This window comes from Gadus chalcogrammus, chromosome 20, assembly GCF_026213295.1.
Source record: "Gadus chalcogrammus isolate NIFS_2021 chromosome 20, NIFS_Gcha_1.0, whole genome shotgun sequence".
In the NCBI taxonomy this organism is placed as follows: Eukaryota; Metazoa; Chordata; class Actinopteri; order Gadiformes; family Gadidae; genus Gadus; species Gadus chalcogrammus.
Window position 1 is genome coordinate 13,614,062 of NC_079431.1, and position 18,690 is coordinate 13,632,751.

General features: G+C 41.9%; 1 protein-coding gene and 1 long non-coding RNA gene across 2 annotated transcripts; both read left to right on the forward strand.

Moving 5' to 3' along the window:
* Positions 1-823: 823 nt before the first annotated feature.
* On the forward strand, positions 824-10,795 carry phf11 (PHD finger protein 11; the record flags this gene model as incomplete). The annotated part of the gene is made up of 15 exons (XM_056580418.1): positions 824-1,053; positions 2,066-2,170; positions 2,732-2,862; positions 3,754-3,788; positions 3,878-3,939; positions 5,655-5,725; positions 7,594-7,625; positions 7,792-7,844; positions 7,940-7,962; positions 9,425-9,518; positions 9,620-9,642; positions 9,735-9,769; positions 9,868-9,941; positions 10,023-10,092; positions 10,221-10,795. Coding segments are annotated over exons 1-15 (1,512 nt in total), but the record flags the coding sequence as incomplete, so codon positions are not given.
* A 296-nt stretch (positions 10,796-11,091) lies between these two features.
* Positions 11,092-15,628, forward strand: LOC130373199 (uncharacterized). Its single transcript, XR_008893485.1, has 3 exons — positions 11,092-11,249; positions 11,429-11,500; positions 12,064-15,628. It is a non-coding gene; the product is annotated as an uncharacterized LOC130373199 (long non-coding RNA).
* Positions 15,629-18,690: the final 3,062 nt, after the last annotated feature.

Below are 18,690 nucleotides of genomic sequence, written 5' to 3' on the forward strand. Positions count from 1 at the left end.
ATCCACATATAAATACAGACCAGTTCGCACGCAAATGCAAACAAGTTCACAAATGAAAAGCGTCTTGTATATTCAAGTTTAACAGTTTGTATGTAAATGTAACAACATCCAACTACATTTTGATGAAAATTGCAAATATCTTTTTAATTAATATATTTATGGATTTATATTACATTTATTTAAAACAGGGTACATTTGTGTGTGGATCAAAAATGTGTTTGTGAAACTTATTTTTGTTCATGGATAAGTTTGACATTTATACATACCGATATCCATTTGTGTGTGCATTGAAATGTATTTGTGAGAAGTGAGTAATTTATATGTAAATCAGAAAATACATTTGGGAATCCTTCTCTGTGCATTCATTATTAATGAGACTGTTCTGACCCCATAGCCTCACACATAACATTATCAAACTTCTTCACAAAAATGTTTAGTTCTTTGCATGAAAAATTATCATTTAAATCATATGTGTAATCCAGGGCATATGAAGACTGGGACCAGAAAATAATTACTTTCTCTCATTGAAACCCATTCATATTTTTGATCTCATAGGTCCCATTGGCTCTACCGGAAGGGGCGTGACTTCGCCACTATCTTCAGCGTCATCACTGAGCCGTCTCGGTATCATCAGAACCCTGAACGCGCCTTTCAAATCCGAACGAGAGGTAGTCCTGCTTTTTATTTTTATTAATAGACTGGAATTTAATGCATTCAATTTAAAGATATGTGTAATATTAAAGATATTTTTTATTTCCCAAGAATACGTTATTTTGACGGGGGGGGGGGGGGGGGGGGGGGGTGGTAACCTGCCAACCATTATTGTCATGTCGTTTTAACTTTCGTTTTCCAAATAGTCGCCGATGGACTGCGCCCTGTTATAACCTTAATATGATAGGATCCGTCCAGCAATAATCGCTTAGTATGGAGAGTCCTGAGGTCCATACAAAAAAACAACTTAGAAACTGCTTACTTTGTAAAAGACCCGAAGAGTCGCATGAAACAGGACCTCTCTCGACCAAGAGCTCCGTGACTGCACATCAAAACTGCCTGGTATGAGAATATGATATCGACTTCGATTCACTTATGTTAGCTACTAGGTTTCTGGTATGATTATAGATATACTACTGAAATTAACGATCTGATATGATCCGTTGGCTTCGTAAAAAGGACAACTGTTTATTTGAACTCTGGCGCTTTGACTATGCTATATAATATTGTTTACTTTGCGTTAGGCCTACGAAAGAATGTAAAAGTACGTGATGCGTTCACTTCAGAAAATATTCGCCTCCTGTTTTTCTGAATGAACGAGGTTATTACTCAGATTAAATTGTTTTTCTGAAATAATGAAATACCTTCCATCATGAGTTCCATCACATTCATTAATTTGAGAGCTCAATTTCAAAGAAGCGAAAGTCCAGCCTGTTGAGTTAAATCCAGTTTTTTTTTGTATTATGTTTGAGTCTTTAGGAGATACTCGTGTCCTTGAGTAGTATTGATGGTATGGTTACTTACTATCTTGTCCACTTTGCACCGCAAAACTTGGGGGTTGTTCCAAAGATCTGGCTTTATGGACATGCTGCATCTGAATCGCATGATTTTGAGGGCGTCTCATTCATATCAGGAAAAAAGGGTAGAATTATTATTTAGATAAAAACTAAATTATCTCAGAATTCTGAGATAATTATGCTAATTAGGCATGCAAATTGTTTGTTTACAAGTGAAACAGCAAAAGAAGAACAATACATTAGGACAAAATGACAGTTAACGTCTGACTCACAAATACACTTGAGCAGACTAATCAAAACTTAATAATACTTGCTCTCCCCTACAATCGTTTTTTTCATTTGGGAATTGCAAATACACTAAATATTGGTATATGACGACGACAAACTACTATTTGGAAGAGCTATTTTCTTTATTTTTTATGGGAACTTTAAAAAAGTACTGCCTGGTGGGATTATTCTTGAGCTAGATTTGAAGAACAGAAAAAATGTAAGGCTTTCGGTAATAATACTATTTCTCTTTTGTCCTTTCTCTTTTGTCCACCATGCTGGATGTGCAGCTGTACTCCTCTGGGATTTACTGTGAGAACACCCCAGAGCATGATGATCTGTTTGGGTTTTCTGTGGAGGACGTGAAGGAGGAGGCAAGGCGCGGGAACAAACTGGTTGGTAGTCACATTATAACATATAACTTTATAACCTTCAGCTGATGAAAGAGTGGGGGTTGATACAGTGTAGAGGCTTGCTTGTTCGACCCCCGGTAAAAAGGTACCGGGTTTGAGCCCTGACCACTTTGATCAAGTACCAAGTGGAGCTGAGAGGGGAGCAGGCAGGGATCCTGTTTAATTGAGATGCTCCTCAATGTTTGTTGGTCAATTATTGATTGCAAATGTATGATTTAAACACGATGCGCCCACGTTGTAATGATGGTACCAATCGATATGTTCAGCTAAGGAGGAGTTATATTCCTTAATGATAAGGAATGGGGCAGGTCAACTTGTATTTAGGGTGAGAAACTAGTTTAGTTTGCTGATGGTTTGTTCTCTTCGCTACTCACTACCATCCCACTGCTTACAGCCTGCCCTACACTGCTCCTTAATAAACTGTTCATAGATTAAAGTAGTCTGCTCAACGCGTCATTCGTAACATTTATGAAGAAATGGATTCAAATATAGGAATATTGCTACATGGCTGGTCACATGAGTGTTCTTCCTGTCTCGCATTAGAAATGTGACGACTGTAAGAAGTCTGGAGCCACCGTTGGCTGTGAGGTAAAGCGATGCACCAAGTCTTTCCACTTCCCGTGTGCTATCGGGGCCGGAGCAAGAACTGTGGAAAGCAAAAAGGGGACATACGCGTAAGTACAAGGTCTATGCTACCGATCGATGTGGTTCACGCAATCACCCTGTTCAGTGCAGAACATAGCGTTTAACTATAAGCCAGGGTTGACTGGATGCTGTGATGTTGTGGAGAATTCTTATCTGTATACTAGAACTAACCTTCACTGTTATTCATCAATCGATATATGTCGATATATGCTCAATATGAAACAAAAAAGAATGCAAATCTATCATACATAATCACAATTATAGTGTTTGGTTGAAATGTACAGGGTCTTGCATTCAATTTACACTTTCGCTGATCATAAACTATACTATTTAATCTGTATTGTATTTACATGTGTGCTGGATGGTAGATTAGAGTTGTTAAAGATTATTTCTTACTCAATTATGTAGTGATCACTGTTTGGTACATTAAACTCTAGTGCAGTTCAATAAAGGAAGTCTGCATGCTTGCTCTGCGTGTGTGTACAACCTGGCATTACATTGGAGCTCCAAACACTACTTGTGTAATACATATACACGAACGTGCCCCAAGGTGGTATCATTTGTCATTAGAAAATAGCGATTCTTTAGGTCAGGACATCAAATGTCCTTTCGCTGTTCCTATGAATACCCTAAAAATTCAGTTCAAACACGAAGGAATCCAAGTAAAGATACAAGCACACTTTTTATGCATTTTATGTAATCATGTATTTCAAAGATGTTTTTTATTTTGTTGCTTTGACGAATGTGAGTTTGAGGTTACGCACTTTTATCGATATAAATGTACCTATTGATGCCAAGTGAGCTATGTTGGAACAAAAACGAAAGTTTTTCTCTATTTATAGTTTTTGGAAATTTGGTACAACACTAGTATAGCGTAACTGTGAATAGCAATTCATGTTGAATTTTTATTTTATCATCAGGGTGTATTGCAAAAAACACAGTTCACAAAATGAAGGTGAGTGAATATCTCAGACAATGTAAAGTATCCATCTACCGACATGTCCTTTTTTGCACACAAATTGTTAAACTTTGTTTTGTTTTTAGGAGGGGCCAATGGAGTCTCCTCAGCAGATTCCTCTGACTCCTCCACACGGCACTCATCACAGGTTAGCTCACTAGGGCTGAGCCCAAATGTTTGATATTTGTTTGTTAGGAAGGAATTCGATTCAAATCTCAATTCATATGTTTAATTCATATTCGGAAATTCGTTTAGTTTGTTTTTATGATAAAACCTTACAGAATGTATAAAGTTCTATGCATATTTGGGGTCTGCTTGGTTACATTTTGTCTGAATATCCCTGTGATCAACGCTTCAGTTGAGGTAATGGCAGCTGTCATCAGAATGGCCAAATATGGGTTGCCTGAATTATCACTTGTTCGTTTTGGTTATTCAAACATTATTCAAATATTCTGGTAGCACTTTGGACACTGCTGTCCAGTGTGAGGAAACACAAGCCAACAACCCCCCGGCCATCTGGGCTTCTTACGTTTTAGAAGGGTTTTAACAACGTTATTGTTATTCAGCAGCTTTTTCAACTTCAAACAAGTCCAAAAAACACAATAAAATCGACCGACTAATAGTAACATCTTGTGTATTTAATAACCTGAATAGAGCAGGTAGCAATGTTTTTCCTTTTATGGTGACCCGTCCCTCACAATTGCGCCTGTGTGATTTATTACCAGGTAAATAGCACTAGTCCTGCTGTGAAATCTATTCTAAACTTTGCACAATATTCAGACCACCTATTTGCTTTGTGATAATTGGAAGTAGGCGTACTCTCATACTTGGGAAACCTTTGGGCTGTATTAAAGCTCTGCTGTAACCAAGTCTAACTCAGACTTAGTGGATTCGAAAGCCACTGACGTGATATTGTTGTTTTGCTACTTTGTTATTAACATACATTTCTAAAGTGTTAACATACTTAAGAAGGCAATCAGTTGATATTAACTTTATTCTGCATTATTGGTCTCCGCCTGCTACGATTACAGGCTAGAAGATTCACAGTATGAATGGATTTTTTGTTTTTGTTTTCCTTACCGAATATCCAAATATTTGTTTGGAAACCTAACGATATCCGAAGCTTGCAATCATGTGTTCGGGCCAGCCCTATTGCTCACAAATGTATTAATTTAATACAACGAGAAGGGTAAAGGTGCTGTAGGTAAGATGTAAGAGCTGGATGTGTGAATTGCAACGCTTTTCTGTGGTGGCAAAACCACAGAAAAGCGGGGGAGGGTATGTGTTGTGTTGCTAGGTTTCCAAATCTTGCTCTCTTCTGCGGTTTTACACTCTCTTTCCTTACTTACAACTCTTGAATCTTACCAACAACCCTTTACTATTTAAACTACATACACAGAATGAAATCACACAGCCTTGGGTATTAACCCTGCTATTAATGAAGTTTAAATTGAAAGGAAGTTATAGATGTGTCGTTTTGACTTCTCTCCAATCATGGGGGTGTTTGAGTGATTAGCTATTTATCTGGTTTGTTTAACTGGTCAATCATTCTTATGGTAGGACTATGGCCATCTGTATTGACAACTTGTTGAAGAACTCTATTTTTGTCATTTATTCTCTATCTTCTGTCATATGAATTGATATGCTACTGGAAAATCCATACTTTGAGATCAATAAAGTGTCTTAGGACATATTATCTCTAACGATCTATCTGAGATTATCTTACTTGCATGCTGATTCAGAAAAACGTTAAGCACCAGCGAGTCGTTTATTTTACTAGTGATACATCAAAGTCCCACTTATATGACGGTAGTTCTCCAATTATGAACTCATACCTGTTTATTCTTTTTTTTTAATCATCAGGTTTCTCGTCGTCACAGTGAAAGGAACAGAGGAACTAGTCATTTGGATAATTCCAGAAATGATATTGCAACGTGAGTAGTGTTACATTTTGCGTACTCTATATTTATCTCTCCCTCTCTGCTTAGTGGCTTATCTTCATTCAATGTGTAGCATTACCTTGGGCGCTAATTACTAGAGCTGCTGGAAGAAAGCTACAACTGTTCCCTGGCATACTTGTTATTATTCCCTATCCACCACTTTCCCAGTCACTGGCTACAGTCACTGTTAGGACAGGCCATTTGTTTTTACAAGGATTTTTTGTCATAAACAAACTTAGATGACAGCCACACAGGTTTGCATAAATATGTACAGATAAGGTAATGACTAAGTAATACCTAAACGCATATGAAGCAAACTGATACACATTAATACAAATACATAAACAAACATATACCCATTCAGTACATTCATACACATATGAATACATACATATACCATATTTTTTCGCAAATATGCTGCGGCTTTAATAAAGATTTTGCAACATTTACAGCTGGGTGCGGCTTATTCCCTAATTTTAAAACATAATAAGAAAAATGAATATTGAGAAAAAGAAACACATTTAAGCAGGTCAAGTTGCAGTTCTAAATTTTTCGACATTGCTTAAGATTATCCACGTCGGGTCGTTAATTTAATATTACCTGACTACTATTGCAAACAAAAAACAAACCTTTTTTCAAGAACATAAGCCACAGGGGATACTGAGCAGTGAAGCCACGTGCTTCTCCTGGGCTCCTAGAGGGTACTGAAGGCACTCTGCGTGACCATCCAACATTATTCCAGTATCATTTTAACCTGTGGTGCTTATTACAACCTTATTTGTGTGTAACAACTTCAAGATTAGTCATAGTCTCATGGGTCGTAACTCCAACACTCTTAAAGAGTTAGAGTTTGTGACACCTGTCAAAGAGTTATTCACGGAAAACTAGCAGGCCTACTACTTGAGGTTCTATCGAGAGCGTTTTGTTGTACATGTATACGAATACCTGCTGTTAACAATCAAAATTATTTACAAGAATGCAACACGGATAATAAAAAAGAACATTATAGTGATTTGCATCTGACCAGTAGGTGTCAGTAGTAACACTTGAATGTCACTGGGGTAAATCAAATCAAAGAATCTAAAGGAGAAACAAATTCCTGAAGGGAATTTAGGGGATCGTACTCTGAGTATTCTCAGTCTCCCTTTAACCATCCGCACTTTCAGACATGACCTCAACGCGTGGATAATCGAATCAACTATAACATTTATACTCAATTTCTATATTTCTTCTACTTTGGTCAAAGAATGTTCCCGCCAAGTGCTGAAGCGGAAAGTCAGAGACGGTCGTATGCAAATGCCTTCAAACTGTCTTTATTGGATACCGCCTGGAATATAAGCCGGCAGAGACCATGGCGTAGTTGAACGTTGGCCTCGCCAACTTTCATGGGTAATGGCACACCTTGATGCTTATCTTGCAGTCACTAGTGTCACCATACGTTTTCGGAAAGAAAGTTTGGATCGAGGGTTAGGGCTTTTTGCTCCTGCCCGTCGTGTTGGAACCGATTTATGGGCCGAAACTATCTCTCAATCTAGGTTGTTCTATTGAAGTAGGGTTCTTCTCAATAATCGTGTTGTTAGTCACACATGCCTATGTATTGCCCTTTCCTTTCAAAATGTTGTCTTCAGAAATACCTTACCTATACATAAAGTAGTATTCGTCAATTCTTTAGTCAAATTTTGTAAGATTCTTATTGGTTCTTCATTATTGTCCACTGTGCATTTTTTATGCAGTTTTATTTTGGAAAAATACGGTAACCGACACACGCACACAAAAAAACCGATTGTAGGTTCACTATACTGTACTTGCCTTTATTTACATTTTTGTTACTTACTTGTTTTATTTCCTTGTATTTGGTATAGTGAAAACCATGAAACCCCCCGCCCCTTCAATGGTAAGACATCTATCAAGGATTTTATATGGTGATTAAAGGTTTAAATCGAAATACACTTTTCAATAGATGGGTTCTATTGGTGTCGTATTCGGTTCATTATTGCCTTGTTGACTAGGGGACATTGATGGAAAAGGTTGTGGTATTAAAAAAAGTTTATATTTGACAGGTGATTCAATTCCAGGACCGTCTACCAGTTCAGACAGTCGCAGACCTTTGAAGGTAAAAGATGTCTGTCATTTCACAACTTCTGTAATGTTCCTTCTTGGTTCATTTGATATATATTTTTAATTGATTTGTATTTGCTCCCCAAACAGAGACGATTGAAGTACAATGAAAAGTAAGCTAAGCTCTTTAGTGTGTGTGTGTGTGTGTGTGTGTGTGTGTGTGTGTGTGTGTGTGTGTGTGTGTGTGTGTGTGTGTGTGTGTGTGTGTGTGCGTGAGCGTGTGTGTTCTGTCCTGCTTTCTGAGCTCTGCTAAATGTTTTGAACACTAAATGCCGCGTTTCCACTGCAGGGTGCGGAACGGATCGGATCGCAAAGGTGCGGTCTGGTCTCGTTTTCAGTACCCCAACGGAGGAGTCCTGAAAACGAGGCCAAAACTGGCCAAAATGGGTACGGCTAAGTCCGGGTCACGCCCACTTTTGGCGGTGGAAACGCGACCCGATCCGCACCTTTGCGATCCGATCCGTTCCGCACCCTGCAGTGGAAACACGCCAATAATGCCGCGTTTCCACTGCAGGGTGCGGAACGGTTCGGTTCGCAAAGGTGCGGTAGGGAGGGGGCGGTATAGCCCACCTCAGTTCCAAGGTCGCGTTTCCACCGCCGACAGTACCCTTTAAGGTAGGCAGGATGTCGATCGCCGCGGTAGCTACGTAAACATCGTAAACAACGTCTTCCTCCCCAAGAATGCAGAGGAACGTCTCCACCTCCTTGTTCGCCTAAGCAAGCGTTTTACGCGACATGTTAATTGTAAAGAATAATACCTCGAGGCTACTGTTTGTTTGTTTTTATCCCCACGTCGCCCGGAAGTGATGATTCTGTCGACCAATCAACGGAGGGGGTGTGTAGCTAGAATTTCCCGGGACCCTCTCAGGCGTCTCATCTCGTTTTCAGTGCCCCAACGGAGGAGTACTGAAAACTAGGCCAAAACGGGTACGGCTAAGTCCGGGTCACTCACACTTATGGCGGTGGAAACACAACCCGTACCGCACCTTTGCGAACCGAACCGTTCCGCACCCTGCAGTGGAAACGCGGCATAATAGACATTGAGAAGCAAAGCTGTGGGTTTCATGCAAGCATGTGTGTTGGATGCTTTTTTCTCATGTTCCCCATGTTCCTGCCCCTGGCTTGTAGCCTAATGTAGCGTGGTGTTAGTGCGACAAAGCAAAATTGGATTGATTAACAAATGCACTCCGACTGAATGTAGATTGCAGCTGTAATGTGTAGTTTCTGCCGCTAGGGGTCCCTCAATCACAAAACAATAACGAAAGACGTTGATGGATGACTCGTGAAGCTGTATAGAAACGTGGGAGTTGTTGTTTACACCACGATAACGGGTGAAAATCTATCTGACTCGGGCAGAGGCACATCGCGGATAGGGGGCACGGGAGAGGGGGTTGATAATATTTTTTATTCAATTGATTTGAATCTATCCATTCTAAGCGGCGATTGGGCCAATTATCATTGAGATCATTTCTGCTTGTATGTAGTCATTAGTTCCTACACATACTGCAATGAATGATTAACAATGCTTGAACACATAGGGACGACTGTTGTTCCTGCTCTTGTACTCCAAAACAGATCTGAGAGACCCCCCAAAATGTTTGCCCCTATAGAGTCGGACTTGGACTCGGAGGACGATGAGGATAGCAGCCAAACAAACCAAAGACCAGGAGTGAGTGCCACCTGGGATGGCCTTAGTGTGAAGTAGCTGGAACAGTTGAGATTAGCATCACCTTATTCTCTTTCTCCCCTCTCTTCTGTCCTTTATTTTAGGATTTGAGTCTGCAGTTGAACAGGTATCATCATAATCTGGTTTCATTCTTGTCAAAGTAAAATTGACTCTCTCACGAATATTTATTGAATGCATTTATTTGTTTATCTTTGACAGAAATTACATGGAAACAGCTACTGCTTCCGTATCAGGTAGCTTCCGCATCAGGCATGCTAATCAATTGGACATAAGAAGCATTTAACTTGGTAACTATATATATACCGGTAAGTGCTTTTCTCTTGTGTCTTAGATCCGGCGACAAATGAAGCCGGTTCTGAGGAGGAAGACGATGGAACATTGGTCGATTCAAAAAGGATAGGCTCGGTGGGTTCAAACTGCAGTTGGCCCAACATTTGGGTTTCTCTGGCACAACATAATGGTTATTCGTTTATGTTCTCCCTTTAGGTAGCAGAGCCGATGCGCTTTGTGGTGCCTGTGATGCTCTGTAACGTGTCATACAGTTCTGAGACCACAGGTACTATTACACAGTTGTTCAGTTACGGATATAGAGAATCCACTTTGGCCCTGGCAACTCGCAACAAAATATACGTATTCATGAAATAAGTCTCTTTTTTCCCCCCATCTTTCTTTTCCATATTGCAGAGGAGGATCCTGATACTCATACATACCTCTCCTTCGACCCCCACCCAGCTGAGCCTTCTGGCCCAGCTGAGCCTTCTGGCCCTGCTGCCCCTGCTGCCCCTTGCCCTGCCCCCCACTCCCCTATGTCACCAGGATCCCCTTCTTTACTTGATCCCTGTTTTGGACCAAGCTCCCTTATTGTAGCAGATTCCCCTGTCGTACCGGGTTCCCCCGTCGTACCGGGTTCCCCCGTCGTACCGGGTTCCCCCGTCGTATCGGGTTCCCCCGTCGTACCGGGTTCCCCCGTCGTACCGGGTTCCCCCGTCGTATCGGGTTCCCCCGTCGTACCAGGTTCCCCCCATATACTATGTTCCATAAGTTCAAGAGATGCAGCAGGTTTTCCTCGAAGCGGCCATGCAACAGAAGCATTGTCGTCTCCCCACCCCGCTACCCTCCCCTCCAGACCAGCTCCCAGGGGCCAGATTCCTCCTCTTAGAATACGGCTCACCTCCGCCCCAGGGCCCTCCTCCGCCCCAGGGCCCTCCTCCGTCCCAGGGCCCTCCTCCGCCCCAGGGCTCACCTCCGTCCCAGGGCCCTCCTCCCCCCCAGGGCCCCCCATCCCCCCAGGGCCCTCCTCCGCCCCAGGGCCCCCCATCCCCCCAGGGCCCTCCTCCCCCCCAGGGACCTCCTCCCCCCCAGGGCCCCCCATCCCCCCAGGGCCCTCCTCCCCCCCAGGGCCCCCCAACCCCCCAGGGCCCTCCTCCCCCCCAGGGCCCTCCTCCCCCCCAGGGACCTCCTCCGCCCCAGGGCCCCCCATCCCCCCAGGGCCCTCCTCCGCCCCAGGGCCCCCCATCCCCCCAGGGCCCTCCTCCGCCCCAGGGCCCCCCATCCCCCCATCTCCCTCCTCCGCCCCAGGGCCTAGCCTTGACGCTGTTCTTTTCTGGAGGAACTGCAACGAGGCTGAGTACACGCATACCATCTTCTCACACCTGAATGCCCAAATGGAGAGCATGGCCTCCAGGATCCAGTCCGAGCAGGCCAGTGCGGAGGGTGAGTGTTGACCGTTATCGTTATCATATCTCATTAGATATATATATATTTTGTTTTGGCTAAGTTTACTCAACTCATAGGACAGGAACTCTTTCGGTCATGGTCAAGTTGCAGTTCTGAAATTCGGTTCTGTACAATATTGTATTTAATCTTTATTTGCACACTTCCTCTTTTGGTAGATTATGAGGTTGCACTGCAAGTGATGAGGGTCTCTGGACAGCTCCCACATTTACTGGAGGCCAAGGAAGCAGGTAATCACAAAAAAATGCTTTCCACTATCTGCATAGCGGATTACTACCCCACTATTCAATAAACTGCATTAAGGTGCTATAGGCCCAATCCCATTTCTACCCCTTACCCCTCCCCCTTATTTTGTAAGGGCCCCTTCCCCCTTCCCCTTACCCCTTCAAAACAAGGGGGAGGGGTAAGGGCTAGAAATGGGATTGGGCCCAAGTCATTCTTTCTGTTTTCACAGAAAGAATTGGGCCTTTTACTTGGCCTGTAGAGATCGTTGCTACTTGCTTCATTTAGTTACTTGTCAGTCAGCCAAAGCTCTCTAGAGCCAGCTCTGGCCATGAGAGGCCGCTAGTGTGCTAACTTTGATACATTACTTAATTAATGATGATATAAGATGTTCTCCGCTTCAGAATTTTGCTGCAAAAAGTCGGGAGAGCATGATGAAATTCATTCTGAGATGAAATGAGGGACAAAATGTTTCCGATGTTTGAAGTTAAAAAGGGTTAAGGTGGTGGTTATGGTTTTGTTGACCATTGTGAATTGCTACAACCAGCTCTTGTATTCCTTTTTTACTTAGAATTACAGGCGAAAATATTTCAACTGCAAAGAAAAGCCAACGCCATGGGGAGAGCCAGCTCAGCTCTGAGGAAATAGAACCTTTTCCTTTGAACTTTTACTCTGACCCTTTTCATTCTCTTACCATGGATTTTACACACTTGCTGCACTTATTTTATGCAAAGTAAAAAATGGGTTATGTTATGTGACATAAGTAAGTTATTGTTATGCAAGTTCTTTGTCCCGTGTTGTAACTTGGATCTCTTCCTAAAGGGAGTAGCCAAACGATACTGTTATCTTAAAATCCACTCCCCTGATTTCGACACTTTCAAGGAGGAGTGTTACGCGCACGTTCACAATTTGGATTGGATTGGATTCACTTTAATTTAAGGCTTTTACTGAACCAAAAAATAAATGAAAAAAATATATTTTGTTAATGGCCAAAAGGTGGCACTGTTCTGTTCCTTTAGGTATCTTAAATCATATTTTAGGTTCGCTAGAGGAACGGTAATAAACGTTTAGCAGAAACTCTGACATGCAATCAAAGTAGTTTTCAGGAATCTACAGATGACTACCATTCATTTAAGCCCTAAATTGTGCTTGTACTCAAATGGGTTCTTATTTGATTACAGTTTGGATTGTAGGTGAACGGGTATTTTTTCTCTATCTTCAAAAATACACTGAGAGGACACAAATGGACATACTTTTACACTAACATCTGTCCAAATTTAATTTATCATGCTTATTGATCTACTTTGACATATACATATGGGGCTAGGGCTCAGTTGTGCTTAGATCACAACTATCCCATATATATATCCCATATTACCAAAATGTTTGTAAATGCCAGGAAGAGAAGAACAACATTCATGCCTCTGTCACTCTGTTACTGTACTAGACACAGTTATTGTGTCTGTTATATGCTGATCTACAGAGTCTCAGCTTTCCAAAGAGCCCATGCACTTGATTATCAGTATGTGAGTACAGTGCAATACAATAGATGTGTCAAGTCAAGTCAGGTTTATTTATATAGCATATTCAACACAATTTTAAATTGACCCAAAGTGCTTATAAAATACAAACAATTAAATTAAAGTGATAATAAGTGAATGAATAGAATAGTGTCATAGAAAAAGATTTAAAAAAACCATCAAAGAATAACAAGATAAGAATTGATGTCAAAAAGAATAATGATGGTCTGAATATGATTATTGACTGGGTGAAAGTACTAATACTAATACTAGGCTGATGACACTGGTGATACAGTTGATAAAATAAAGATCGAACAAAGACAATGTGGGGTGGGGGTGGGGTAGGTAGGGGGAGAATGAATAATGCTGATGAAGGAAATAAAATAAAATAAACAACCAAATGGAAATTTATGAATGTTAAAGGCCAGGGGAAAAAGATAGGTCTTTATAGACTTAAATCTACTGATAGTGGAGGAGGGTTTTGGTTATTCCAGAGGCGGGGGGCAGCAAAGAAAGCCCTATCAGCTTTGGTTTTTAGGCAAGAGTTTGGGACTGATAGCCTAGTAGTTGCTGAGAGGAAGATCTAAGAGGTGCCAACCCATTATGGACTTCAAAAACAAAAAACAAAACTTGAAAATCCATTCTAAATTTGATAGGTAACCAGTGAAGTTGGGCCAAGACAGGAGTTATGTGCAACTGATAAGGACAGTAGGCGCATTTGCAATTTTGGGAAGGTGGCCTGCAAGAAATATAGTGTAGTAGTGTGTCTTATTAGTACTTAGCAGAACAGATTTACATTGGTCTGGGGTGTCTGGGTCCCATAACTCGGAAGCTATTGAGGAAAAAGCAATTTTCCATGGGAAATAAATGGGATTCTTAAAAAATTCAAATAAAATAGGAGGTGCAAAATTTGAATTTCTAGTGAGGTGTGTCTTATAAGTACTAATTAGCAGAACAGATTTACATTTGTCTGGGGTGAGTGGGTCCCATAACTCGGAAGCTATTGAGCAAAAGCCGTTTATTCATAGGAAATGAATGGGATTCTTAAAAAAATTAAATAAAATAGGAGGTGAAAATTATGAATTTTTAGTGAGGTGTGTCTTGTTAGTACCACATAGCATGAAAGGTCTGCATTGGTCTGGGCTGTCTGGGTCCCATAACTCGGAATGTATTGAGCAAAAGGCAATTTTGAATATCCGAATATCTGTTGAATGTCCAACATCAAACTAACTTCACCACGGTACTGATGCTGACATAAGTGACCTAAGTGACCAACGTGACCTGACCTAATTAGCAGCGCCCATTAATTAAGTAAGGGATAATTTAATTTTCAGCAAGCCGGTCCTAATTACAAACTTCCCGACAGGGTGATGCAGAGTTCGATGTCCTTGACAAAACATTCAACATAATAATTAAATGAATGTTGATTACATACTTGCAATATCAGGATAGCATATAGATAGGCATGTTTAGATTTGACACAATGAACTCTGGATTAACATGTAATGTTTCTCAAATCTCAAATACCCATCAAATTAACTTCCATAAGAAAGCTATAGCTTGGACCTTGGTGAATAAACACAAACACAATTTCACCACACATTGTGTGCAACCCTTGAACGTCTTTAATCACATCCCGGTCCGTGCATGACCTGCGCGGAAGGGGCAGAGCCGGTAACTCTGGTTGCCAGCGCCGGGCTCTCCATATGTGTTGGCACCCCATGCGTAGAGCAGGCGTTCATCTGTAAGTGCCAAGGATTCAGTCAGCACCATCCAGAGACTACACGGGCAGGGAAACCACCCATATGGGGAGTCGAAACCCACTCCGTGTAGGTTTGTAGCTTCTCCGGGTTTAGACTGCAATTAAAGTAAACGGTAGTCTCCCAACCCAAAACGATCTGTTTGCTGCGAGATCGGAGGGTACTTATTACTTGGTAGACTACACGTATGGTTGTTGGCCATAAGCTTGTCTTCAATTTTAATTTCGTTTGTCTTTTCTGACTGCTATTGATACAATGTTGGTATGCAATAATAGACAAGAGTATATCTGAAGAGTAGCCTACAATATAGATACATTAGGTTGCCTACTTTGTAACTACGTATGATAATTGGAGCCTTCGACCTCGAAAATATAATTTTTTTCAGCCATTATTTTGAAACCACTTACCACAGGGAACAGTTCCTGTTTTTTTTCCCCACACCAAGCTGCCTGCTTCTATTGCAGCCCCAGCAGTAGGCTGCCCCTGCCGAGAGAAGAAGGGTTCAGAACATACACTTGGGGGTCTCCCTCCTCCTCTGCAGCAGTGGCCAGCACCCGACCACAGCTGCTGAAGCCCAATCCTGTAAACCCCTGATTCATGTAAACACCTGATTATAACAATGTTAGAGAAAGGTGACATGCAGAGGAGACGGGGGAGGGGAAAGAGGGAGCAAGTTGTAATGCCAAAGCCTCTATATTTGATGGGAGCTTAGCAAGGCTACTGAGGCTGTTGCTATTCATGACCTCTGAACTACGCCGGCTGGGGATTTTTACCTATTGTGTCCTGCAAAACATTACAAGGCTGCCTGCATGCAGATTAACAATGGCAGCCATTGTAGCCACGGCTTTGTGGCATTTTTTCTGGGGTTCCAGTATGTGGGGATAAAGCGGGGGGGGGGGGGGGGGGGCTCAGGGTAAGGCCCCCTTCAGTGGCCTGCGTGGCAGTGCTGCGCCCGTGCCACAGAACAGATCCATAGGGCTTAAATCAAAGCTGGATCACCTGCTTCAGTAAGGGAGCGTTTCTAAATGCACTGAAAGTATAACAAAAGAGGGGGGGGGGGGGGGGACATGTTTTTTTTGCAGCTGTTGGGTAAACCACCCACACAGCCACATCTACCTAACCTCCCCCAACAACCTAAAACACGTTATGATGGTACTGAAGCCCTGTAATTGGTCCCGACCAATTACAGAACCAGGTACGTGGGGGCTGGGGGAGACAATAAGGATCACAATGAAACCTATCTGACCCAACTAGGGAAATGCCCTCATTGCAGGGAAACAAACCATCCTATGGGTGCAGGCATTGCTGTGTGCGCTGTGTGCTTCCTATAGCCTCAGTTTAGATTAAATAGATGAAGTCCTCTGGAAGATCCTTTACTTGACCTTAACCTTAACATCTCACCTCCTCTATCTGCTTTTTGTGAGAACCTTGTTCCAGGCACAGGATTTCCTTGCGTCGGAGAGCAACCGTGGGCTCGTCAGACCAAAGAGAGGCTGTAGGCAACAATTCAACCCCTTTAGTCTTCACCTGGCGAAGGCGTTGGTAGTCGGGACCCCAGACCCACCCAGGTCTGTGAGGGGGGGTATGGCTGGGAAATCAGGTGCAGTGGGCCTTGAAGCCTGGACGTTGTTGTCTGAAGTATATTAAATAAAGAATATATATTTATGTTCACATGCATGGGCATGTTTGTGCACATCAACACACTTGAGATAATGTATGGTTAAACTCGATTTCGGGTAATCAGATTGCGAGAATATTTTTTTTGCTCAAATAAAACATTTTGTGAATGTCCTTAAACTTAGCCAAAACTTACTGTTTTTGGATGTTTCCCTAGTTAAAAAAAATATCTGTTCAAACTGCATCTTGGCCCACTTAAATCAGTTTCCTTATTTGTTTAATTGTGTGTATTTGCATGATTCTTGCACTTTTTGGGGAGTGTCTTCATTGACTTCTTGTAAAGTCCCCTTGGACAAAAGCGTCAGCTAAATAAATGATATGTAATGTTATTAGAAAATAGAGTCAAGAGAACAATAATTAAGTCAGAATACCACATGATTTCATGTATCGTAGTCAATAGCAGAAAAGTTACATTTTCGGAACAAAGCACTGTAAATACATGTTTTTAGGGAAGTCCTAATTAATAAATAATTGGCTCTAGGTACATCACAGTACTCCAGTCCTCTACCACTCATGTTTGGCATGTCGGTGAATTGATTTAAGTGTAAAAACAAACTCAATCACACCTTTTCCACACTTTGACTAATTATGGGAATCACAACACTTGCAGCGGGAGGTATCCAACAGCTAAACAGCACGTTTATTTCAGTTAGGATCAGTAACACAGATCATGTCCTGAGGGCGAGATGAGAGGAAATTATATCAAAATCCCGCTGATTGAAATAGTATGGCAATAATGGCTTGTGAAGTGAATGGGTGGAAGGAAATGTGGGTTCACAATGAACAACAATGCTAAAGTGAGACGGCAGTAGAACGAAGACCCTCCACAGCAGAGAGCAGCACTGCAGAATTCCATGGCAACGCCAAATATGCCATCTGAGGTGCACGTTTTTGCCAATTTCTTAAAAGCACCGCAGAGCTCCTGAATGTATTCATCTTCAAGAGAAACCACTTTTTAGAGGAAATGAAAAACAAAAGGCACAATGAATTTCAACTCATTCTCATCTTTAATATGCACAGGAGTTGAAAGCATTAATGAGCCACCTTAAAGAGAATAATTCAATCTAAAATTTATAAAAAGATATAAACAAGCAGAGGCCAAAACGCTGTCTGTTGCTTTTTTCTCTTCTTCGATCATCTTATTTAAAACAACTTTTCATTAGCAAGTAAAAATCTTGCAACCAACATAAGCTTGTGTCCGTTTCCGACACAAGGTAATGAAATTGTAAATCTTTAAAGTGGCTCGGTCTAGTCGTCTAGCGTCCTGCCTGTACACCCTCCTCCCTATTCCTCAGTGATAAACGGCTAGTCCCCAAAACCAGCCTGGGCTGCTCTTTACACCCCTCCTCCATTACCTCCCCATATTTCAACACCCACCCTACCCTACCTAACCACCTACCCCTACCCCCCGACCTGGGGTGCAAGACACCCCCTCAGTAGTTAGCAGCCAAACAAGAGGATTCGAAAGTCTTCAAGACCAGGGCCCTAGGGGTGCAGCTCACAGTTTATACACCTATTAGCCCCCCAACGACCCCCCCCGGAAATCCCCTGGGACGGCGCGCTTAGACAGCCCGCCCCCGCAGCTAGACAAACCAAAGAACACAGGGTAGACGTCAAATAAAGAGAGCCTGTTCATCAGCATGTTATCACAATACATACACATGTTTAAAAAAAGAAAAAGAAAATATTGCTTTGACACAACAGAAGAAACCTTCCTCTCCAGCCATCTTTGCCAGTAAGAAGGTTGTGGTCCTGCAGAGGCCATCCAATAGGGCTGCAGCAGCTTTGCACAGGCTTTGTAGGTAAATATATCCATATATATATCCATATATATCTATATACTCGTTAAACAGCAAAAGAAAGATACACGTCACATTTTTTTCCTCTTCTCTTTTTTGTACAGTTACTCGGATCGGTGGCGACAGGTGACCCCCTCTTTAAGAGTGGTGAGGCACCGCGGGGCTCGACGGAACAGTGCTGCCCAGCGTAGGTTTAGTCTCCACTGAGTACGGGCCCCTCTGGCCCCCCTGGCCCCTGCAGCCAGCGGGCACCTGTATACCTCTGACATGTGCATAAGACTGAAGAAAAATATTTTTCCAACAGGGAGGAAAAAATAATAGTTCCAAAAAATAAAAACACTAAACCTGGAAGCTCCTTAGAAGAAGCCAAACTTGCTCAAAATTGTAAATACAAATGTTGAAAGGGCAAGTTTGAATTTTAAATAAGCAAAAAATAAAAAAT